Source organism: Stigmatopora nigra, chromosome 17 (assembly GCF_051989575.1).
Source record: "Stigmatopora nigra isolate UIUO_SnigA chromosome 17, RoL_Snig_1.1, whole genome shotgun sequence".
NCBI classification, from domain to species: domain Eukaryota; kingdom Metazoa; phylum Chordata; class Actinopteri; order Syngnathiformes; family Syngnathidae; genus Stigmatopora; species Stigmatopora nigra.
The window spans coordinates 10,836,613-10,862,884 of NC_135524.1; the positions used below are offsets into that span (position 1 = coordinate 10,836,613).

At 42.5% G+C, this 26,272-nt stretch overlaps 1 protein-coding gene across 1 annotated transcript; it reads right to left on the reverse strand.

Moving 5' to 3' along the window:
- Positions 1-1,533: 1,533 nt before the first annotated feature.
- On the reverse strand, positions 1,534-22,024 carry srsf9 (serine and arginine rich splicing factor 9). Its single transcript, XM_077737876.1, has 5 exons — positions 21,875-22,024; positions 4,917-5,096; positions 4,578-4,765; positions 2,220-2,392; positions 1,534-2,139 (listed from the first exon to the last, which is right to left on the reverse strand). The coding sequence occupies exons 2-5, from the start codon at positions 5,072-5,074 to the stop codon at positions 1,933-1,935; spliced, it is 726 nt and encodes a 241-aa protein (XP_077594002.1). The 5' UTR covers positions 5,075-5,096; positions 21,875-22,024; the 3' UTR covers positions 1,534-1,932.
- Between the last annotated feature and the right edge of the window lie 4,248 nt (positions 22,025-26,272).

Here is a 26,272-nt window from a genome sequence, read left to right on the forward strand (position 1 = left end):
CCACGGAAACAAATGCAACTACACGGCCTCCCTTTTCCTTCGGCGTCTCCGCATCTAGGTAAAGCTTTCCCCGATCGCGTCGCGCTACGCGACGTGATCATAACAATAATTTTCCCGAAAGTGGGCAGGTGCCATCAGCCTTTTGCATCCACTAGATGCAAGATTCTGTAGATGACGCTGTATGACACTGACAGCGCGAGTGTTCAGCTACACGCTACTGTTGGGTTTATTCTGTATTACTATTATAAATATAGTTGTATTAAGTCATTTCTTTGTTAAATCATTCTCTTATTATTCTCAAAGTGTTGCAAGGTCATGAACTGCCGCCTAGTCCACTCTCACGTGGACTTCTCCAAGGATTGTTGCTACATCCACATACCCAGTATCGGGCTGAGAGGGTTGTTGATCGGGCAAGGACTGGATATCTGCCATTTCCAGCAACGGAGCCCATAACAAAGATATTGTTTCTGCCACGACCATAACACTCGTGACGCACTTCGGGTTTTTCTTTATGTAATTATGATTCTTAGGTCAAGGAAGGCATAATTGTTCTAATCTAAATGTTGTTTGGGTCTAGTCTCCTGTTTTTGTTATTGGTAAAATACTTTGATTGTTATTGTAGTCCCAGATGTTGTTTTTACTCATACGTGATGGAATGATCAACAACTCTTGTTTTGATTCATGGCAATAAGAGTCGTGCGAGAACGTCTATTCGGGGAGACGTTCGGAAGTTGTAAGAGGAACTTGCTGAAACTCTCCCCTTCGGAGGTTTTACCTGTTGTTATCCATTTCTATTTAATTAAATGTCAATAATTGAATAAGATGTCTGCCTGCAGTTATTGATAATTACGGACGAAGGTAATTATTAATGAACCTAACAGCTACATAGTGGAAAAGCGAATGTGACTGATGCGCGTGCGGACATGCTTAAAGCATGACAATATTAGCAATCCACAATGCTCCTTTCTTCGCTACGAATGAACACGATTGAGATTAGATGCGAAATGGGTAAAATCAGATTGTTTTGTAAAAAATATACTTACATTTTTTCCCGTACAAAAATTGTTATACACAATGTGAAATTATTTTAAAAAACGTATAAGGTCTTGCAAGCAACAAAAAATCAGCTTTTCTCATAGAAGCCTGGTCTAGTCTAAACAAAGAAAAGCCAGAATGAACGCCTTGGAACACCGAGAACCGGCTCTGGGAAATGCACCTGTGGGATCTGCCCTCCACCACGGAGGCTCCCCAAGGATTCCTGACGTTTCGGTCCTTCCGGTCTGTTTCGACTAGGACTATGCACGCACTCAAAGGTCTCACTTGTTTCCACCTCTCCCTTTAGAGTTGAAACGTCCATGTAATCAGGGCCCCCGAATGCAAAAAAAAAAAAACAACGGAAAAGATGTGCAAGGTCAGTATGGAGCTGCAAGGGTGTCTCAGCGAACGCTCTCCTTGCAAGTGAAAAATCAAGAAGACTGTTTCTTCCTGTTTTTTGTGCGTGAATTTGCGAAAGTCTAACAGTAATAAAAAAAGTTGTGGTAAAAGTTACTATTTTATTGAAAAGACACTGACAATTTTACCTATGCACCTTAGTTTGATGCTTAAAAAGACACTGAACACGTTTCATATTCTTTTTCTTCACAAAAGCAATTTTCTGAGATAATGCTGTATGAATGTGGCTGATTTTTAACATTGTGAGAAATGGTTTAACCAATCTAATTTACAATCCTAATCAAAGGGCCGAAATTCTACTTTGAGAAAACAGAAGGGTATTAAAACTACACAATAGACAAATGGAGTAGCCATGGAATGTAAATATGCAGTATGAAACAATGTGACTGTTTAATGCTGTAAAAAAAATAAAAAATAAAATAAAATACAAAAAATTAAGGGGGAAAACCCCCATTGTTTTTTTCGATGAATCCTGAACCTTTAGCGGTAGTGACGGGGCGGCGGGCTGTTGTGTGATGGTCTACGAGGTGGACTATGGCGTGACATGCGTGGAGGGGACTGGTAGCGTGGCTGTGGTGATCCTCGGTATGGTGGTGAAAAGCGACCTCTGGATCTGGAGCGGGAACGCGAACGACTCCAGTTGGGGGTGCCTCTATCCTCATAGACACGAATGTAAGCGGTCTCACCCTGCAAACAAGGACAAAAATAAATTATGTGCTCTAGTGATGGAAGTAGAGGATCTGATTACCGTGGGGTTTTCCACTCACTTGGTGCGATCGGAACTCTGTACGATCCAGCCGGCGCAATGCATAGTCCATGTCTTCTCGACGGAGGAATTCTACAACACCCTCTCCATCCCGTTGCACATCGGCAAAACAGACATCACCTGCCTCCCGCATATGATCCTTCAGATCCTGCCAACTGCCACTTGGTGGTAATCCTGAGATCATAGTAATAATACCTTTGAAAAAATATGGCAATTATACACAACATGTTTTGGCAAATTATAACGTCTTCTTTGGCGAACATACATTGGATTTGACTTGCACTCAAATAAACCGGATTCAAATCTCATCACAATTACAACTTGGTTAGATGCAACACTATACATAACATTATAAGAATCAACAAACAGGACTTTGACATTTGGGGATAACTGTAAAGGATCCAAATAATATATTTAAAAAAGTATTCAAAAAAAACCTACAAGTTGCAATTTTGCTGACTAAGCACATTACAGTAAATTATGTCAACATGACTTTCACCTTAGTTATCCCATAACAGAAATGCCAATGTGTTTAAGTCGCAAATACATTATTGCAGAGGTCTCCAAACCAGTCCCCAAGGGCCGCTGTGGGTGCACGTTTTTATTCCAACCCATCTAACACAAACAGTTTAACCAATGAGGTTTCTGAAGGAAAAGAAATCACCTGACTGCAATCCATTGATTGGACTTCTATGATACCAGATTGGCGGAAAGGCTTCTTCGAACAGGTTGGAAAGCACCTTTCTGGAATAGTTTGGGGACCAATGCAATAGTGCTTTGAGTTCACCACACAACTTCCCACATCAGCTAGCCCTGTCTCTGACTTGACATCTTTAGTCCATCCACATTCCTTTTAACAGTCCATAATAAGACAATGTTTCTTTCTCTATTCTATGTGGAGAGTTGCCAACTTCTCCAGAATTTCCCGAGTTCACCCGGACTAGTAACGCAAACTGCAGGACTCCTGACAATCTCCCTAAACTCCGGAAAACCCCAAAAATATTCTCTAACATTTTCGTTTTTTCTTTTTTCTTCCATAAGTGAAGTAGGCATTGTTAGCGCTACGTTATTTTTTATTTTTTAACATTTTTAATCGATAGTGTGAATCGAATTCACTCCGGAAAAACTCTAGAAAAGGGACAAGGGTACTACTGAAATGGGATCGACTGACGTTGATGATGTTTTGCCCTACACATCCCATTTCTTTTTTTCCAGGACAGCGTATTGTTCTTATTCATCAAACCCTTAGTCTTTCAATTCTCATGACTAGCTAATAAGCCTTCTCTTTCACTTTTCATTTAGAGTGCAAAATACCCACCAATAAATTAGGGTGTGCATCTATAGATCTCTTTTAACGCTGCAGTCTACTATGTATGAAAGGAAAAACATCTGATAATTATTTGAATATCCTACATATTTTGTTTCTACACTTCATTATCAAGTCAGGCTGCCTAGAAAAGTCAGTTGATCTCGACTCTACCATCAACAAAATATCTGATAAGGTCTCAAATATCCATCCACTTTTCATTTAAATCTTGTGTTTTTATGAACAAGCGAGACCCATCAGCCTACGATTTATAACTTCAGTCCACTAGTCAGAGAACCAAGAGTGAGAGGAAAATATCCACTAGAGATTCTGCATGTCCTTCGTTATACTGGACATTTTATTTTAGGCTATGGGCGAGACCTGTTTATTGCTAGTTACATCCAATTAACACTTGTTTTCCAGTCCACTACTGATGAACAAGATAGCAACTACCCTTAATTCATTTAGGATGCATACAATGGTCTAATATCGGCCCTGTAAGAAGAGGCAACTCTCTAAATTTCCTTTAGCATTTCTAACATTCTGAGCCACTGCGCAACAACAAAAAGGGGCAGTGTCTACGATATATTCCGTTCATTGCTAGCTCCATGGTCCATGGAAGACAAAAAACATTCGCTACTTTTGTCCCACCACCAAACCCAAAGTGACAGTGACTGTGAATCCACTTTATTCCTCGTCCGTGTTTTAGTCCGCCATTGGATGCAACGGTAAAAAACATTAGGTGATTTTGAACATCTTCCATATATCTTGAGTCCAAAAGTAGCTACCTCTTGTCGTTGATCTATCAGTTGGATCATTTTCCAATACAGCCCAAGGAAGACATCTAATAATAATTCTTGAATCGCATCTTACGTTTCCATTTGTCTTCTCGTCCGCCATGAGAGGTAGCTGCTAGCGATTCGTCACTTCTAATTAGAATTCTCTCTATGCTGTTGTCCACTATGGGATGGTTAGAAAATCCTTGATTTGGCATGTCCACTCCCACTTGGGATACTTGAGCGAATTAATAATGGCCTAAAACTGTCCACCTACCGGTCACTATTACACGGAACTCAGACCTCCGTGTCGGGGGTCCAAATCTTCCTCTGGGTCCTCCTCTTTCACCACCTCCGCCACCTCCCATTGGACTAAATTTACTAGAGGATCGAGGATACTCTACACGCAGTTTGGAGTCTCCATATACGTATCCATTCCTTCCATAGACAGCATCATCTGCATCCCTAGAGAAGAGAGCACACAACTCCTTACGAATGCTCGCTGCTATTTTGTGGATCCCTTTCTTGTTGGGAGTTACTTGAAGTACTTGAACAAATAAAAACAAAAACTTGATACCCTACATTGGAATGAAGATGGACCGATTCCCAGACTCACCGTGGGTCTTCAAATCGGATAAAGGCAAATGGAATAGTCCCCCGGTTGTTTTTTAATTCAATCTCACGGATTTTTCCATATTTGTAGAATAGAGCCTCAATATCCCTCTCCTGGATGTCCATAGGAAGATTCCCGACATAAATCCGCCCCTCCGACATGGTGTAGGAAGAAGTTCCACTGCTGCTGACACAAAGAGAGAATTGGGAAGGGGGGTGGGGACGACTTTTGACTTATAATTTGTTTTACTTTGGCAATATTTGTTATCGTAATGCTAATCCAATCTTCCAATACCTTAAAAATAAAAAAAGATAAGGCTGTAGTGTTCAGATGAGTTCAAGACAAATGGCAGATGACTAACAGGCACCAACCAAAATGGTTCTGTAGTACTGAGTCTCAAAATGTCTCATCGTTAATCATGTGATGTAAACCTTATCACCCTGCCGTAGATGGGGGGTTGAGAAAGAAACACTAGGGCAGGGGTCGGCAACTCAAAATGCTTAGAGCAATGATGACCTAAGAACATGTCTTGAGGCACAAAAAAAAAGCAAAAGCCTTATAATGAAGGCAAGACATGCTGTATTTATCTATATTAGTCTACTATGAAAGTGACTAAGTTGGCGGCAAATGAGTTATAAAGACTAACTACTAAATATGTATTTACCCTTGAGTGGATTTAGGAGAGAACAACGTACCACATGACAGCTGGGTTGTATGATGCCGCCCTGAATTTAATTTCATTACAATACAAGTAGGGGGCCCCATCTTGGCCGGAACCATTTAACGAATTTAACGATGCAAACGTACCATATTTTCACACCGATAAAATGGATGATATGGCGCAGTTAGCGTGTTTTGTAAAGACAGCATGAACAAAAATAAGTTTGATAATGCTTTATTGAGATAAAAGGTACACACGGACAGAGAATTCAGCGTTTAACATGCTAAGATCCACTGTCAGTCAGAGTTGTGTAATCTGGGAACTTGATTCCAGCATTGGTGAAAGCTCGAACCACAGTGCTGGCCGACACTTGAGCCAAGTCATCCTAATCCATTGTAACTCGAGACATGCATCACTCCCAAGCCTTTAATTATGTTGCCGTTATATCGGCATCGAAAATTCATTCCAAATCGTTACGTAACTCCTCCGACTGCTATGTTGGCCATCCGGCATTCATCAGGCCCAAGCCGTTCGCAAAGCTGTTTCTCCACACTGTTAAAATGTGTTTAATCCATGGCGTCAATCAATTTTCCTAGCGTTCCCAACCACATTGTGTTGCCATTTATGTCAGGCATTTCCTCTGTATAGCTCTAATGTGCTGTTTGTTTGAGCATTAAGTGGTTTTGAGGGTTTAAAGGGCTACGAGCAAACGGAAGTCAAATTCCTTGCCACTCGCATGGTGTTTTGAATGGTTTTACAGTAACCCCTCGATTATCGTGGTTAATATAGACCAGACATGGGGTTGATGAACGGAACACCGCAAAGTAGTGTCACCACTGAAAAATTATATACTGAAATTTTCACAACTAGAAGGGGCACTGAAGTCTTAAATTTTAAATAGACAGGGTGCCTTCTAATCCAGTGTGCTTTATATATGGACCAATACTAAAATTGTTACCACATACCACAATAAAATCAAATAAATCAGTCGATAGGGTACACCATCCTCTACAGCTCTCAACTGCGGGAAGCAGCCTACTACTATTTTCCCCGTTGAAAACGGGAACAGGAAGCGAGACTGGTAATGCAGTGAGCACCAGGAAGGCTGCCGGCCCACAGGGAGGCAGCTGGTTAGAGTCTTGACAAAAATGCTCAATTGTTCCCTACAACAACCCATCATCCCATCCTGCCTGAAATCTGCCACCATCATTCTTGTCCCCAAAAAGCCAACCATTGACAGCATGAATGATTATAGGCCTGTTGCACTCAGGTCTGTGATCATGAAGTGCTTTGTAAAGTTGGTGGCCCACCATATATGGAACACAATCCCTCCCTCAGTTGACCCTCACCAGTTTGCTTATAGAGCAAACAGGTCCACTGAGGATGCTATCGCCATTGCTCTACACACAGCATTGAGCCACCAGGAACACCGTGGGAATTACGTGCGGATGCTTTTCATTGACTATAGCTCAGTGTTCTCGTTACCTCCGCGTCCTGCGTCTGATACGCACAGCTTTTCTTCCAGACGCACAATTTCAAGTAATGTGCTTTTTTCGGACGCAAAGAAATTTTTATCAAAAAAAAAAAAACCAAAACACATATCCGATAGCAAACCAATTTATTCCACATAATCTTTGCGAAATAATTCTCGCGTGAACGAGACTAGCAGACACTAGCAGACGAAGGAGAGAAAGCGATAGCAAGAGTTTCGTAATAGTGTAAGAAAGATAAAAAATGTTTCAGAAAAAGCAAAACAGTCTGGATAGTTATTTTGCAGTTAAAAATACAACTAGTAAGAAAAGAACTGCAGAAGATTCGATCGATGATCATGAAGCAAAACGGGGGAAGCAAGGAAAAATACGCACATTTCAAAAGACTTGGTTGCAGCTGTTCGCGTGGTTACGATATGACGAGGAAAATAATTTCATGTACTGTGCTGTTTGTACGGATAACAAGCAGGTAAATGGATTGATTGCGGCAGCTAAATGCACGAATTTTCAAAAATGCACCCTGGATAGACACAGTTTTGCCCGGACACAAGTTGGCACTGGAAATTCCCACATTGCGAAATAAAAACAAAAAAATCGAACAAAAGGCATCAGCAACAAAAGACAAAGTAGTTACAGCTTCGTTGAAAGTTGTACATTGGATGTCCATGGAAGATATACCGTTCAGCAAGTTTAGCAGCATAATAAACCTGATGCATGAGCTTGGTGTCGCAGACTTGGATATTTTGAAAAAACACAATATTAATTACGAATCTTACTTTACGGCTCATGAATTGTTGGATAGCATTTCATCTGTAATAGAAGAAGAGAAGGAAGTGATCTTGCAAAATTCACCAGTCGTTACGATACTTGCTGATGAATCAACAGACTCTACAAATACAAAGCGCCTTGTCCTGTATGCCCAAGTGATAGATGATACGATGCAACCTTCGACGCATTACATCGCAAATGTTGAGTGCAAAGATTCAACAGGTCAAGGTATTGCAAAATCAATCAAGAAAGAACTGGAGCCAAGGAATATCAAGATGGAAAAAGTCCAGAGCTTTGGAAGTGATGGAGCATCAGTGATGACAGGTCACAAAAATGGAGTTGCTGCAATTTTAAAGAGAGACAGCCCTCATTTACATAATGTTCACTGCATTGCTCACAAAATTGCACTCTGCACATCTCAAGCAGCTCAACACAATCCAGCTCTGAAGAAACATCAAGAGACATTGACAGACTTGTTTTATTATTTTAAAGGTAGCAGCAAGAGGCAGGCAAGTCTACGAGTTATACAGATGATTTTGGATGATCCCATATTGAAGATCAAAGAGGTCCATTGTGTGAGATGGCTCAGCTATTTCAATGCCCTGACATCAGTATACAGGACTTTGGAGAGTCTTTTGCTCTATTTCAGAGACATTGATTTCACTAAAGACCCAAAGGCTGAAGGGTTGCGAAGGAAGATTGCAACCGAGAAATTTGTCTCTATCACATATATGATGATGGATGCAATGGCCCCTGTCACAATTCTGTCTCAATTTTTCCAAACAGAGAATATTGATATTGCTTTGGTTGGGGTGAAGGTGGAGCAATGTATCAATGACTTGGAGGTTGTTAAGGAGATGAACAGCCCACACTTGATGAAGCTGAAAGAAGATATGGTGGATGATATATTCAAGGGCAATTTTCACCTCACAAAGTCACAATTTCAGCTTAAAAATGTCATCAGTGACTTCATCAACAGTGTCATCGGGAACATCAGAGAAAGGTTTCCTCAGGGTAGTATTCTTCAGGCCTTTGCTGTTTTAGGAATGAGGCCACTCAGCTTATTGCAAAACAAAAAAGATGTGGATGAGTATGGCACAGAAGAAATTGATAAGCTGTGTGAACATTTTGGTGTTTCAAAGACAATATCATGGATTGGTGATGATGGTGAAAATAAATCAAACACTTGTGAGCCAATCATATCATCAACTGCTACAAAGAGGGAGTGGAGAATGCTCAAGCAAATTGTACTGGCTGAAAAGTACCCAAGAGACAAGATGAGCAATCTCTGGAAACTGATCAGCCAGTACCACAGTGAAGAGATGCCAAACATGATAAGATTGGCTCAGCTGGCTCTTACATCAGCTGTGCATACAGCTGGCTGTGAGAGAGGTTTTTCTGTGCAGAACAGAATCCTCACAAAGAAAAGAAACAGGCTGCAAGTGGAAACTCAGCACAAACTGATGGTAGTGCAGCTGGCTAAAAGTGTGAACCATCAAAAGGCCCTGGAAAAGTGGAAAGGCTGCAAAGAGAGGAGGATCTACGAGCTGAAAGACTAGTACAATGATAAATAAACCCTAACCCTAAACCATATAATAAATAAATTAAATCTGAATGTTTATATATCGTTGTTTGTGTTTTATTTGCATCCGTAGTATGTTGGGACTCGTGACAAGTTTCCTGGGACGCACAGTTTTCAGACAAGCGAATCCCTGGGACTCGCAGTGTGCCAATTGTAAAATTATCACTGTATAGCTATGCCTTCAACACCATAATAACGGACATTCTGGCTGAAAAACTCTCCCACCTTGGACTATCTTCTTCCATCTGCTATTGGATTCAGAACTTTTTAACCAACGGTCCACAAACTGTTAGACTTGGTCTCCACCTCTCTTCCTCCATTACACTGTGCACTGGCTCCCCTCAAAGCTGTGTACTGAGTCATCTTCTGTACTCCCTGTACACATACGACCGTACACCAACCCACCAGTCTAACATCATCATGAAATTTGCTGATGACACCACTTTGGTCGGACTCATCTCAGAAAGGGATGAGTCGGCCTATATAGATGAGGTCAACAAACGGTCTTCGTGGTGCTTCGTGAACAATCTCACACTGAACACCAAGAAAACTAAATAAATAATTCTGGATTTTCGCAAACACAGCACAGACTCCATTGTATGTATGTGTAGACAGGGTCCAGTCCTCTAAATTCCTGGTTGGTGCACGTCACGGATAAGCTCTCATGGTCTAAAAACATCACGGCAGTGTTGAAGAAGGCTCAGACACGACTCCATTTCCTCAGGGTACTTAAGAGAAACAACTTGGATACCAAGATTCTGATAACCATCTATTGAACCACTGTAGAGAGCATCCTGGCATACTGCATCACAGTGTGGTATGTTGGAAGCACGGCGGCAGACAAAAATGTATATACATGCTTATATATATGTATGTATTTACGTGCTTATATATATGTATGTGTATGTATGTACAGACGCTCCCCTTCTTACGAACATTCAACTTACAAACAAACGGTACATACGAACGTGTCTGCAAATTGCGTTTGTCGAAAAAAAAGTTTGATTTTGTATTGCGCGCCTTTTGCGAGTAGTGCTTCTTTCCGCCGCTAATACAGACAACTGGCGCTGTGAGCACTCAGCTCACCCAGCATCTACCTTCCTTTGAAGTGCGGAAGTGCCGTACAGTGCTACCACATCATTTATGATGTAAAAAAAAAAAGAAAACTGCAATTGTCATAAGATAGCTTCTTTCAGCCAGTTTCTAGTAAATCTCCCCATCTCTCTAATGTATATATACAGTACTGTATGTATTTATTGTGTTTTTTCACTACAAACCAATTGGTGGTTACTTATACAAGCCTTAAACATACAAATGCACTTATATAAACCTTCAATATACATATATAGGCCTTAAACAAATAATACAAAATATAGTACTGAATCAACTTCAATATAAACAATTTCAACTTATGAACAATATCAACTTATGAACAAGCGCTCGGAACATAACTCGTTCGTAAGTAGGGGAGTATCTGTTCATAAGCACATCGTCGAAGTCAACTGGTAGGACATTTGTTGAATTTTTGGCAGCTATGTGCAACAAATGACTAATACAGCCGGCAAAGAAGATGCTGTCGTTCTCTTCCTTCCTATGGCCGAACAGCTTTTCCACGTGACGTTACTGGAGCATTATCACTGCCTAGTGCAACACAATTATCCCAACTGAGTTTATATTTCAGCAACTCTGCACTGAGTGTTAAAAATGTTACAGCCATTTGCCAATCGCTTCTGTAACCACCGGAACAGATAGTGATATTGAGATTTTCTGGTTTCCACAGAAATGTCACAACACTACGGGAAAAAAGACTTATCCGAATTGTCGTTACTGCCGTCCGCAATGTGTAAACAATCCTCTTGCATTAGCAGCAATACAACTTGAAATATTCTCCGCTTTTTGCAACATTAAGGCTTTGTTCTTTGTGCGGAAGGATGCATAGTCTTTCACAATCTTTTAATCTGGAAAGATGGCTTTAATAGTGGACCACAAAGATCAGCAGCACTCAGCGGCACATTATGCCCCACAAAATATAAATAAATAAATAAAAGCTGCTATTTTCATCTCTGTACACTTGCGTTGTGCCAAACATGGATAGATAATACTGTAGATCAGGGGTGGCCAACCAGTCAGAGACCAAGAGCCACATTTTTTACTGTGTTACCGCAAAGAGCCACATCACACACATACCTTTGCTCAGCCAGATTTATTGTCACACACCAGCATAGTAATGACATAAATTGACTCCTACAGTACTAACAGCACTGGCCAGTCATTATAAACAATGAACATTGTGTGCACTGTCTCACACAGACAAACTCTCAGTTCAACCAAGTCCACAAAAAAAATATTAATAATTTACAACAGCGTTTTTCTTTTACTGTGCATGTTATTTAGTGCGACTTCTGGCATTCCTTGCCTTGAACAATCCTCTTCAAATCTGGCTTGTATTCTGTTGTTGCCACTCGAAGCAATTCTTTCACATGGGTGTCAGTCAGAACCGATCGATGCTTTGATTTCACGTGTTTTAGGGTAGAAAATACAGACTCGCAGACGTATGTTGACCCAAACATTGACAGTATCTTAAGCGCAGCCTGTTTAACATTGGGGTATTTTTCCATTGGCACACTTTTCCAGAACTCAATGGTCCCTTCTCTTAAGGCAGGTTTCAGTTGATCCTCCTCACAAAGATCGATCATCTCCAACTCAGCCGCAGCCTCATCTGTGACCAGCAGGGCTTTCAGACATTCCGTCTCAGCATTAAATGGGTCGACGAGAAACGTAATCTGTGGCCTTTTCAGTTGTAGATCACGGAACCGGGCCACAAAGCTTTCGTGCGGGTTTTCAACCAGTGTTGCATATCTGGCTCTTTGCTTATTCAAGGCGGCGCTAGTGGCTTTTAGCAAAGTGGGGAAATGCGTTAAATCTCCCTTTTGAATATGCGCCTTGAACAGCTTCAGTTTGTTGACAAACGCAAACACACTTTGAACCAGGTCAGGCAGCATTTTTAACTTACCCTGCAAGGTCAGGTTCAGTCTGTCCAAGTGACACAGCATGTCGACCAAAAAGGCCAGATCCATAATCCACTCGAGGTCCGAGAGCACGGGATAGTCCTTGTCCTTCTCTTCCATGAACAGTTTCACGGCATCCAAAAGCTCAAAGAAGCGAGAGAGTACCTGGCCTTTTGATAGCCACCTCACAGTGCAGTGCAGCGGCAAGTCACCTGGAAGCCCTTGGTCCAGTGCAGCGATGAGATTCTTGAATTGCCTGTGGTTAAGCGCATGTGTGCGGATGTAGTTGACAATTTCCATCACAGGCTTCATGACGTTGTCTAAATTCAATGATTTAGACACGAGTTGCTCCCTGTGGATGATGCAGTGGAAATTCCAAAACCCGGGAAATGTTTGGTCAGCTTGGCACAGCCCCACCAGCCCGTTAACAGATCCGATCATGGCTGGCGCTCCATCCGTGGCTATTGCAGTTAGTTTTGCTATTGGCAGATTTGCTTTCGCAAATGCAGCCATCATTGTTTCTTTCACGTCTATGCCACGTGTTCTTTCTTTTAATGGCACAATATCAAGGAGTTCTTCTTTGATCAAACAATCGTTTGACACAGACCGTACAAATATTGCTAACTGAGGCTTGTCTTGTATGTCACAACTCTCATCCAATGCGACACTAAAATACTCACATGCTTGTAGGTCAGAGTGCAACTGTGATTCAATAGACGTGTTAATATCTGATATTCTGTGTTCAACAGTGTGGCGGGACAGTTGGACGTCTGATACCATTCGTTTTAGTTTGTCGTTTTCAGGAGACAAGATTTCAACAACGTCACCGAGGCATTTTTTAATGAACTCCCCTTCATTGTATGGCTTTTTGGCCCGTGCAATGTTCCAAGCCAGTTGATACGATGCAAGCGTTACCGTCTCTGAGTGCTTTGTAAATTTTTGCAAAATATGTGTCTGCTTTTCTGCCTGACTTTTCAAAGTGGCCAACTTGTGCTTGTGAAGTTCAGTCCCTTTTGGAAATTTCTTGGCGATGTCAGCATGGAGTGAGCTGAAGTGGCGCTGAAGATTTGAAGCTTTGAAATGCGCTAATGACGCCTGGCATATAAGGCAGAATGGCTTGCCATTACGTTCAACAAAAAAATATAAACTCTCCCACTCTGTTAAAAACGTCCTGTGTTCATCTTCATATTTTCGTTTTGCTGTGCATTTTTTCCCTTCCATTTTGAGAGCGAGCTTGACACAAATTGTTTACTCAAATCTGGGACACTTTGAGGTACGTATTTTCATCCCAGGCAGATGCGCATTTGACGAAAATACCGTATTGAACTCAAGCGAAGCGCACACGCAAATACAAATAAAACACAAGCGTTACCGTCTCTGAGTGCTTCGTAAATTTTTGCAAAATATGTGTCTGCTTTTCTGCCTGACTTTTCAAAGTGGCCAACTTGTGCTTGTGAAATTCAGTCACTTTTGGAAATTTCTGGGCGATGTCAGCATGGAGTGAGCTGAAGTGGCGCTGAAGATTTGAAGCATGGAAATGCGCTTATGACGCCTGGCATATAAGGCAGAATGGCTTGCCATTACGTTCAACAAAAAAATATAAACTCTCCCACTCTGTTAAAAACGTCCTGTGTTCATCTTCATATTTTTTGTTTTACTGTGCATGTTTCCCTTCCATTTTGAGAGCGAGCTTGACACAAATTGTTTACTCAAATCTGGGAAACTTTGAGGTACGTATTTTCATCCCAGGCAGATGCGCATTTGACGAAAATACCGTATTGAACTCAAGGGAAGCGCACACGCAAATACAAATAAAACACAAGCGTTACCGTCTCTGAGTGCTTCGTAAATTTTTGCAAAATATGTGTGCTTTTCTGCCTGACTTTTCAAAGTGGCCAACTTGTGCTTGTGAAGTTCAGTCACTTTTGGAAATTTCTGGGCGATGTCAGCATGGTGTCACGCAAAAAAAAAAAAAAAACTTTGATATGGACGTAAGAGCCGCATGAAACCGGCCAAAGAGCCGCATGCGGCTCGCGAGCCGCGGGTTGGCCACCCCTGCTGTAGATGAAGTTTTGATTTGTGCCATCATTTATCGGCAAATTTTAACTGAAAAAGTTATTGAAAGCGAACGTTTTGAAACACCAATCACGTCAGGCATTGATTATTTTTTTTTATTTTTGCAGTATGCAAAGAAAAATGCGGATTTCGCAATTTGCTGGAAACTGGCGTGGTGAACTACAGACGATTTGTAGCTCTTTAGCAAACAAACATGAACACATTTAATAAAGCATTAAGAATTCAAACAAACACTAATCAACAACAAGCATTTACATTTCGTGATGTCTTTGAAATGAAATATTACACCCAAGTCACAACTAGTTATTACCTGCTTCTGTAGTGAAGGATGACGGACATTTTGGGAGAAAAAAAAACTAGAAAGATGATTGTGCTTGAAGACTTTTAATAATGTTTCTAAAATGCAGAAGACAAACGTCATCAAAGTCGGTATGAGTCGTAAACACTTTTTGAGTTTTTTTTTTTCCACCAAGTCAGAAAGTTCATTTCTCCCCCGATATGTTTCTGCTTCCTTGTTGAATTCCTTGTGTTTTGCAAAGCATTGCATTCAGTCATGCCTCCGTTTTGGTGCACATCGACCAACTAACTAGTCAATGTCCTTATTACTGACAATACAGCCCATCGCCTGACCCTGCAGCACAATTCAACCCATCGAAGGCTGCTGTTCAGGTCAAGGCAGCCGGCATAAATAAGCTTAAGCAGACAATGGGTTGAAGAAAATGGACGATTGTTGTGAGACAGCCAATGAAAGCACAGTATAGGGTGGGGTGAGCTTTTAAAGCGCAGAATCAATGCAATATTTTCAAAATGAAATGATGGATAAAGAATGCATGTATATTTTGCGGGTTTTCGCAACTTCAATTTTTTTCTTATTTGGAGGTACTCATTTACATGGCTTCATAACCCTGAAATTTCGCATTTAGAGGTGTTACGGCTGGCAGCCTGGACACACCAGTAGGAGGTGTTTTATCTCCAGCTCTGGCTCCACCCCTGTGACAGAGCCCTGCCCAGGCCAAACACAGCTGTAATTAATTCCCCAATCATCCCTCCTGCCCTTATTTAAAGCCTTTTCAGTTGTCAGTTTAGCCCTTGCCTTTTACCTTCCCTTCTTGCCCTGGCCCTTGCCTTGCTGAGTTGCAGGCTTGTGAGTACGTTACTCCATGTTATATTTTGTATGTGGTGTTAATGATTTTGGGTTGCATAGGGGGACTTGAGATAAGTTTAGACACCCATGGGTATACATATAGTTTGTGCATTTAGACACAGTTATTCCCCTGTCTAGATTATATTACATCAGTTTAACAGTGGCATCCTTCGGTCTGATTTCCTGTATTTTGTGGGTGTTCATTTGAACACCTGTTTGGGAGGGGGTTTTACCGTGTTTATTTGAGGGTGCCACTTTAATATCTCGTGCTTCCCCTATGTTATCCCGTAGTCTGTTTTGTTGACTTTATTGTAAATAAAAATAACTGAAGGCTACTTGCAATGTGTGTCCGAACTCATCTTTGACCGAACCTGTCTGCTGTGATAGTTGCGACTCCCTGGTATATCATACCCCAGGGGGAGTCGTAACAAGTGGGGGCTCGTCCGGGAGATCATTAAGATCTGTTATCACAGCAGCAGTTTGGTCATTGGTGGTACGGACTGCATGTGCAGTAGGCCGGTGAAGGCAGGATGGAGAAAGATGAGGTAGGCAGGGATGGTGTCACCTTGAATGTAAAGGCTCTAGTTATAAACCCCAGGGCTCGTTTAAAAGGAAAACCAGAGGGATATGGTGCTGTATCTATTGGGGAAAATGCCCCCATTGCTCTAAAGATATTACGTATGCAATATGAGGCTAGGGATAGGGAGTATGCTCATCAGCTGGCCCTCAAGAAAATGGAGTTTGATTTGCAGTATGCTCATCAGCTGGCCCTCAAGAAAATGGAGTTTGAGATTGAACTAAAAAGGCGGGAGATTGAACTCTTAAAGAGTACTAATATGGTAGAAAGTAGGGGGTTTAAAGTTAGTGAAAGCCTTCCGCTTGTACCGCCTTTCAGTGAGACGAACGTCGAGGCGTGGTTTAGTGTGTTTGAACGGATAGCACTGACCAATAAATGGCCAGAAAAAGGCTGGGCTCTAGTCTTACAAAGGAAACTGTCAGGGAAAGGCCTCGAAGCTTTGAGTACACTGTCGATAGAAGACAGGTTGGTATATGATAAGGTAAATAGAGCAGTGTTGCGCGTTTACGAACTGGTGCCTGAGGCGTACTGCCAAAAGTTCAGAAATCACAAATTAAAGCCTGGACAGGCCGTGGCTGAGTTTGGCCATGAGAAAGAAAAAGCTTTGGAGCTTGAGCGTGTAGAGAAAGCACGTGTAGCTCAAGAATGGCTTGAGAAAAAAAAAGCTTTGGAGCTTGAGCGTGTAGAGAAAGCACGTGTAGCTCAAGAATGGCTTGCAAAAGAAAAAGCTTTGGAGCTTGAGCGTGTAGAGAAAGCACGTGTAGCTCAAGAACGACTTGAGAAAGAAAAAGCTTTGGAGCTTGAGCGTGTAGAGGAAGCACGTGTAGCTCAAGAATGGCTGGCAAAAGAAAAAGCTTTGGAGTTAGAGCGTGTAGAGAAAGCACGTGTGGAGCAAGAATGGCTTGCGAGAGAAAAAGCTTTGGAGTTTGCACGTCTAGAGAAAGCACGTCTTGAGCAAGAACGGCTTGCGAAAGAAAGAGTTTTGGAATTTAAGAGGCAAGAGAAAGAAAAAGCCTTGGAGCAAGATCGACTAGAAAGAGAAAAGGCCTTAGAGCAAGATCGACTAGAAAGAGAAAAGGCCTTGAAAGCAGAGCGAAAAGAAAAAGAACTGATTGAAAGAGAAAATATTTTGGAGCAGGAAAATTTAGAAAGAAAAAAATTGGAGCAAGAGCGGCTTGAAAAAGAACAAAGCAAGAAGAAAATGTCCGCCGCGGAGATCAGCCTGCAGAAAGCACCCCAAGTTTCGGTGCCGAGGCCACGCAAAGTACTCCTGTCGCCCCTGGGGCCGCCAGTCGCACCCGTGCCGAAGCCACTAACCAGGCTTCCGGTGCCGGCCGGCCTTCCAGGCACAGTTCTTTCTAGCACTGTTCTGCCCAGCACCGTTCTGGCCAGCGACTGCCCGCCCAGAAGTGGTAGCAATGCTCCGGCGCCCCTGGATGATGGTGCCGGCGACTGCAAGAGCGGCAAAGCTCTGGCACCCCTGGACGAGGGAGTTGGCGACCCTCCGAACAACCAGGGTAAGGTGCCTGACCGTTCTAAAATTCTAGTGTCTCCTAAAGGAAGGGGGCTTGGCCAAGACTTAAAGGACCGGCGCGGACGCCCACCAGACCGGCCACGCCTTGTCCTCGGCTGGCGTGGACGCCCGCCAGATCGGCCACAGCTCATCACCGGCCGGCGCGGACGCCCGCTGGACCGACCTCTTCCTCGTCTCGTTTCTGGCTGGCATGGACGCCCGCCAGATCGGCCACGGCTCATCACCGGCCGGCGCGGACGCCCGCCGGACCGACCACTTCCTCGTCTCATTTCTGGCTGGCATGGACGCCCGCCAGATCGGCCACGGCTCATCACCGGCCGGCACGGACGCCCGCCAGACCGGCCAGGCATTGTCATCGGCTGGCGCGGACGCCCACCGGACAATGCCCTATCTCAAGTTTAGGAGAGTTTTAACAGGAGTGTATTGATTGATTGGGGCAGGTTGGTGGTTCGGTTTCGTCAACAGGTTGACTCTTGAGGGGGGAGGTGTTACGGCTGGCAGCCTGGACACACCAGTAGGAGGTGTTTTATCTCCAGCTCTGGCTCCACCCCTGTGACAGAGCCCTGCCCAGGCCAAACACAGCTGTAATTAATTCCCCAATCATCCCTCCTGCCCTTATTTAAAGCCTTTTCAGTTGTCAGTTTAGCCCTTGCCTTTTACCTTGCCTTCTTGCCCTGGCCCTTGCCTTGCTGAGTTGCAGGCTTGTGAGTATGTTACTCCGTTATATTTTGTATGTGTTGTTAATGATTTTGGGTTGCATAGGGGGACTTGAGATAAGTTTAGACACCCATGGGTATACATATAGTTTGTGCATTTAGACACAGTTATTCCCCTGTCTAGATTATATTACATCAGTTTAACAGTGGCATCCTTCGGTCTGATTTCCTGTATTTTGTGGGTGTTCATTTGAACACCTGTTTGGGAGGGGGTTTTACCGTGTTTATTTGAGGGTGCCACTTTAATATCTCGTGCTTCCCCTATGTTATCCCGTAGTCTGTTTTGTTGACTTTATTGTAAATAAAAATAACTGAAGGCTACTTGCAATGTGTGTCCGAACTCATCTTTGACCGAACCTGTCTGCTGTGATAGTTGCGACTCCCTGGTATATCATACCCCAGGGGGAGTCGTAACAAGAGGCATTCGTTAGTACAGTGGTAACTTAAGATACGAGCTTAATTCGTTCTGGGACTGAGGTCGTATGCCGACTTTCTCGTAACTCGAACGAATTTTTCCCATTGAAAAGAACTAAAAACGAATTAATTAGTTCCAATCCTCTGAAATAACACCAAAAACAGGATATTGGAAAAAAGTTTTATTTCTTCCAATTCACTATCTATTAACAAAGTAACAGATAACTAGTGGTTTAATAGTAATAAAATGTGTTTAATAGTATATCAAAACTGGACAGATTTTGCAGAGGGGAGAGGCCAGTTTGGTCGTCCGGGCAAACAATGGTCCAAGTACCACTTTCCACGGCCATGCACTCGTCACAGAACAAACTTATTTAAATTAATTTGGATTAATATATATATATATACAGACACACTCAAACATACGTTGAATCTAACGTTCCACAAAACTTAATTCTAATTTATAATAGATGCAGTAGCTGAACTTAAACACGTATTGATTGAGGGTAATTATTTTTTATTCATAGAAAGGGTGCCACTGCCTATGGTTGTTGTTTGCACTAGTATACTTCATTACTCAGAAAGCCCTCTTTTTGCCCACGCATGCGCGTTGTGCGTTTCCTGGTTGAAACTCGTCTGAATAAATTGTTCAGTCCTCGTAGTTATAGTGTTTGCAGAAAGAGATGCGGCAAAAAAAGTGTGCTACAATGATAACCATGAACGCCTTTCATGTCATGGCCACCTGGCTTGGTCGCTTCTCGAAATTCTAATAGTATCGCGAGCAAATTTTTCGATCGACATTTTCGTCGTACCATGAGCATGTTGTATCACAAGGTACCACTGTACTTTGATTTGCTTTATACTTTGTGCTTTGGCTCTGCCGTTCTGAAACCACCCTCTTGCTGCTGCCACAATTAAATTTCCCGAATACGGGATGAATAAAGTTATTCATTATCCATTTGCATGATGCATTGACTAACGGGGGGAAAAACAGGAAAATGCAACGCACCGCCCAGTGCTCGTAGATGTGTTATACATGAAAGAGATGCGGCAAAAAAGAAATCATAAACAGACGCTCATGTTTTGGCCACCTGGCTTCCTCGTATCTCAAAATTTGTCTCTTTTCTTAAGACAATTATTTGCTTTAATTGCTCGTATGTCGAGGTATCACTGTAGAGGTATGACAGTATGTATCTGTATGTATGTACAGTGGGGCAAATATGTATTTAGTCAACCACCAATTGTGCAACTTCTCCCTCTTGAAAAGATTATAGAGGCCTGTAAATGTCAACATGGGTAAACCTCAACCTTGAGACGGAAAAAAACAAGAAAAAAATCAGTTATTAATAGCATCTGATTGCACTTATAGGAGAAGGTATAAAAGACACCCGTCCCCAACCTCCGTCTCTCACACTCCAAACTCCACTATGGCCAAGATCAAAGAGCTGTCGAAGGACACCAGAGACAAAATTGCAGACCTACATCAGGCTGGGAAAACTGAATTTTCAATAGGTAAAACGCAGTGGCGGTCCTTGCATTTTAGCGTAGCCCCTTCAATGAATCCATCCAACCCTCAAAAACTATTTTATGGCTATAAAACCTCGACTGCAGCCACAGCTGCGACACAAAAAATAATCAATTAATCAATGCACAAAAAGTGTAAATACCACTTCATAGCAGGATTTATTGATTAAATACAAATACTGGAGCTTTTCAGACATTACAACCTGGCCAGTAGGGTGATTACCCCGGGAAAAGAGAGTGATGGACGTCAATGGCTAAACAGCAAAAATTGGGTAAAATCCACTTCCTGGCAGCATTTAGTGATAAGATACAAACACTGGAGCTTGAATACAAATACTGGAGCTTTGAAGATATCAGAACCAGGCCCGGAGTATCCTTTTGCCGGAAAGAGAAAGCGATGAATGTCTGTCTATATGTCCATACGCTAAACTGCAAAAATTGCACTAAAATGGGGTAAAATCCACTTCCTAGCAGCATTTAGTCGTTAAATAAAAACATGGAAGGTTATCAGATATCAGAAGCGGGCCCTCAATTGAAATATTATTTAGGAGTATAGAAATATTTCACTCACTAAAAATCCTTTTAAACTGTACACAATATCCATCCTCCTTTCTTCCTTTTTTTCTATCGCCATCGAAGCTAATGCTGAAAGTCGAACCTGTCTGTCATATTTCTGGCCAAGTCCGTCTTGAAAATGGCTTTAAATCAATTCTTATGGACACTTTTTAATGCTGCAGAGCCTGCAGAACTGATTGTGAAGGCTTCGGGGCAGATTTCTGACCCTGCTTCGACTGTATTAGTAACACGTTGCGCCGCCAGGGACTCAAATTCTCCACTGCCAGAAGTGTCCCCGCTGCTGAAGCCAGTACATACATACCCAGGCCCATCTGCGGTTAAAAAAAACTTCTAGATCCGAATAACTTCATACTAATCCCGTTCGAATTGGTACAAGTATGGCTACAATCAATCAAGCCACATTAACGCACATTTAAATTGTCGTGTGCACGGTAACTACGGGCAAATGTGACTAGGAGACCGCCAAAACATTTCATTATCCTATGCCAACTTCTAGTAACCGTAAAAACTTACATCGCTGAACATTATTTTTAAATATAAACAAGCTTTGGGGTATAAATTATATGTTTGAGCGCTGGCCACGCTCATAAGAGCAGGCGTCGGCCTTGCCTGAAATAGGACTCTACCATGGGAAATAGTCCAATTGTGGTCATTAGTCCTCCAGAAATTACGTTTTTGAGCAGTTCGTCAACACGCAAAATTTACAAGAACCGCTAAATTGGAATCATGAGAACATAACATAATAGCTAACGCCGATTTCAGCCTAATTGGATAGTAGTATTAATCTCGTCTCCTAACAAAGACAGCCTGACATAACACCATATGAAATGAGTGACTGCGGGTCCGCCTGTTATTGCACGTAAAAATAAATCAAACGTGTTGATTAATTACCGTTTGGGTGAAAATGTGTTTCTCTGGTTCTACCGTTGCCCTTTGCCTTGCTTCGCTTTGTTGCAGTACTGGTGTATGTTTTAAATACAATGCTAGATGTCTTAAAGGACAGTAGATAGCGAAACTTTATCAGCCATGTTGTGACAGAAAAGTTCGATTAATTAATCATTTCGGTTCTTTTTCTGATTTAGTTGAGGGTTTGGAATTTGAGAAAGATATGGTAATTTGAAACTATATGCTCCTTAACTTTCAGGACTTTAACTTTTGAAGAATATGACATATTTTAATCATATAATCTAATGAAGACTATGATGTGTTTTACTCATTCATTTTATTATAGCTGCTTCATTTCTTTATATTGCTTTTGTATGATTATCAAATGAAGATTATTTTGCTTATTCATTTTAGTATAGCTGATTCATTTTGTATTTTACTGGTGTATTATTGCTCACTTGTTTTAACTTAGTAGTATCACAGACTGTCGAGGTTCCCCTAAAATGAAGCCTTTACAAAGAACAGGCCCCTTGTCCAAATTCCTTCTGCCTTTTGAAGAATATGACATATTTTAACCATATAATCTAATTAAGACCATGATGTGTTTTACTCATTCATTTTATTATAGCTGCATCATTTCTATGCATTGCTGTTATGTGATTATCAAATGAAGATATATTTTGCTTATTCATTTTAGTACAGCTGATTCATTTTGTATGTTACTGTTGTAATTATTGAGCCCTTGTTTTCACTTAGTATCACACAAACTGTCAAGGTTCTCCTAAAATGATGCCTTTACAAAGAACAGAGGCCCTTGGCCCAAATTCCTTGTGCCTTTGCAAAGAACAGGCCTTTTGTCCAAAATCCTTGTGAGGTTGATTAACAGTAGGCTCCAAGGCAGTCCAGCCTGATAAGGGAGACCAGCGGTGTAAATCTTCGGGTCCAGGCTGATAAGGAGACGACCGGTGCTGACCTCCAAGCCAACAGGATGCGTGGACAATGGACAAGGGAATCCTGAGCAAAGACAGACCCTTGGACAGTCGTGATTCAGTCAACATCGTGTTGTTAATCAGCTCATGAATATGCATTTTTGTATTACTATAACCAGGCAAACTTGCGTGTGGACACTCTCATCCTCCGCTGCGCATAGAAACACTCAGCGGGCTTATTATAAAATGCCTTGCCGCAGGCGTAGGGATACGTCATTGCGTTCACCAACTATGATTGGCTAGCCAGGGGGAGCCAGCTAGAGCTCGCAAGCTCCCCCAATGAGGGAAAGGGCCATTACGGATTTGTCCCCCGTCGCTCCGAGGTCCAGTGACAAATTTCCTTGAACCAGGACAAGCACCTAAGACGGTAAGGCGTTGGTTAAAACTAATTTGTAAAAAACAATCTATTACAAGTCCCCGTTTGCCTGTGTGTTCCGCGAAACGTCCCAATGTGTTTGGGAGATTCTCTGTGAAATACGTAAAGGTATACAGCAGGATCACCTCCAAGAGTCTATCAAATGTTGCTGTCTGGGACCAACGTAAGTAGAACAAGCCTTTCTGGACGGTCCAAGTTAGAAGGGGGATCGCAACCCCTGTCAGGGACTTCAAAGATTCGAATATTCTGTTAAAATAGAGAAAAAGATAGAAATACCCTGTCAAGAGAGTGAGTAAAACAAAGCTCAATATCAGAAAAATAGAATAATAAGTAATAGCATGCATAATCTGATAGGTCTGAAAATACAACTTCAGGAGCAGGTTAAGAACGAGTGAGATCAATTTAAATAGGAAATAGGTTTATTGCCGGACTGCAGGATGGTTGGAGAATGTTCCGACAGCTGTGAACCTCTCACAGCCTGCCTTTCTCGCATGAACAGAGCTCAGTCTTTATATAGTAACTATAGGGTAATATTTCTAAGACAGTGATGTAGGACAGAGCTTATGTAAACAAAACTTTGGGCTAATATGGTTAGACATTAGCAGGTTTAAGTTGTATGCCAACACGATATTTTTATAGCCCACACAAACTGCCGCAGCCTATCTTATATTGCGCAAACAGTTCCAAAGTGAGTTGGCCATATTCCACAATACAAGGAAACGATTGCAAGGCCAGCTAGTTAGCTATCTTACAATTCGTACTGCAAACAAACAATTGCAAGGCCAGCTAGTTGGCTTATCCTACATTCCACTGTCCTAACAAACAATTGTAAAACCAGTTTGGCCGCATTGGCTTGACATGAACAAACACTTATTAAGCCAGTTGGCAGGTCTACCCCAATATTCCCTCCTTTTGTGACTATAAAAATATCAAAACTTCATTCATCACCGACGCTACTTTTAAATGAAATTCTTCACAAATCATTTCAATCATGGTAGTTCGACAGTGGCATTGGTGGTACGTTTGTTCAAAACTGAGAAGCAGGGTAAACAACAGGTTAGGATAACAAGCGCGAGATCAATAACAGTTACAAATAGTATTAGGGATTTCAAAAGTGTGTGTTCATGAGCCTGAAAGAAACCAGTCAAACCACCCCTCCTGTGGAAGTGGATCTCCGGTCACTGCGTTCCGCATGTTCCCTATAGCCTGCAGGGCATCATGGACCGAGCAGGACGCGTCAGCAGGGATGAAGGCGCAGTACGAGTGTCCCACAATGGCACACACACCTCCCCAATGGGTGACGACTCTGTTAAGAGCAGGGCGGCCCTGAAAAATAACCTGGGCCATGGCGGCCCTGAAAAATCACCTGGGCCATGGCGGCTACCTGGGCCTCCCGGCCTTGCCGCAGCCAGACTGATGCGCTGACACAGGCCCGGAACCTGCAGTCAATGGTCTCCAGACGCAGGTCGTTCCTTGCCACATGCACCCAGGGGAACAGAGTCATTAGGATTTTGGAGGAGACTGACCAGTGTTTGAGGGGCACATCCAAGCCCCAGACTGGATCCTGGTCGTGAGCTCCGACACTCATTCATCAGCTTTGACGGTGGTGGCAGACTTGGTGAAATTAGCGGTCAAATTCACACGACGAGGTCCATCCGCACGTGGAGATGACCAGCACTTTCTTTTCATCATCTTGACGAGTACCAGGTCGCCTGGAGATGACCAGCACTTTCTTTTCATCATCTTGACGAGTACCAGGTCGCCTGGGGACAGGACCTCCTGTGTGGGAGACCGAGAAGATGTCGGCAGATCATATGCATTTATAACAGTTCTTTCTTGGAACATTTCCATAATCACTGAGTGAGAGAATCTGTTTCACCAGTCTCCTCCACCACCAGTCTGAGTCTTACTGGTCCATTGGTTCATTCAAAGAGTCCAGCACGTTGGGGGCGGCAGGCACAATAATACCTCAGGTTGATTGCAAGATGTCGTCCCATAGCTTGGATCACGCGGCTCACGAAACGAGCACCACCATCACTCCAAATGACTCGTGGTGTTCCATGGCTTGGAATGATCCTTTTGCATATGGCTTTTGCGACTGCTGTGGCATCCGCTTTCTTGGATGGAAATATCTCAACCCACTTGGTTAATGAACACCAGACAGTACCTGTATATGCCACCTTGGTTCAGCTCGATGAAATCCATATTCAGAACCTCGAAGGGATATGTCCATGTCTGCCTTGTTCCTAGCTTGTGTCGTTCATTGCCTTGAGAGTTGTGTCTACAGCAGGTGAGACAGTTTCTGCAAATGTTTTTTTAAGTAGGTTTGGTGACCTCTAGGAACATGCATTGTTGTACTATACTGATCACCCCCCCCCCCCCCCCCCGTTGAGACATGGCTCAATTTTGCAATTACATAAAACAATGATTGTGGGATGCATGGTTTGTTTGCATAGAGGCCGCTCTCGCATTGAGTGGCTCCTTCCACCTCCCACTGCAGGTTCTCTTTTTCTGGTCGTTTATTTTAACCCTTTGTAAGAAGGTTTAGTCTCAATTGAAACGCTTTCACCTTTTTTGCATATGGAGACCATAAGACCAATAAAAATAGTTTACAATGGTTTAATGGTATTGTTTGCTGAGCAATAATCTTTCAAATCTACACTGGAGTGGTTGGCGTTTCGTTTTATTACGTCAGAAAGTTTATCTCACCTGTCTCCTCAAACGTTTCAACTGAGAGAACCTTCTAACAGTGCACAAGGTGGATCCACATCCCCCTCTCGGCTATTTTCACGTCGGTTGGTTGGTCAGTAATGCTTGGTATGGACTACCCACCTTAAGGCACCACCTGGCACCACCGTTGGTCGTTTCCTGTTGAGAAATCCAGTCTCCATCTGCCAACCCAAATGCAATGAATTTCCTGAAAGATTTTACTTTTTTTTCTTTTTCTAATCTCTCTCTCTCACTCTGCCTCTCTCTGACTCCTTCAGCAGCTTTTCCTCCACTTTCTTTTCGATTCACTTTCCAAAATCTTTTCTGTTA

Coding starts and splice junctions, on each gene's coding strand:
- srsf9 (XM_077737876.1), bottom strand. CDS start 5,074: ATGTCGGAGGGGCGGATTTATGTCGGGAATCTTCCTATGGACATCCAG. Junction 2,393..4,577: donor GTTCCGTGTAATAGTGACCG/GTAGGTGGACAG, acceptor CTATGATCTCAG/GATTACCACCAAGTGGCAGT. Junction 2,140..2,219: donor CAGAGTTCCGATCGCACCAA/GTGAGTGGAAAA, acceptor CCTTGTTTGCAG/GGTGAGACCGCTTACATTCG.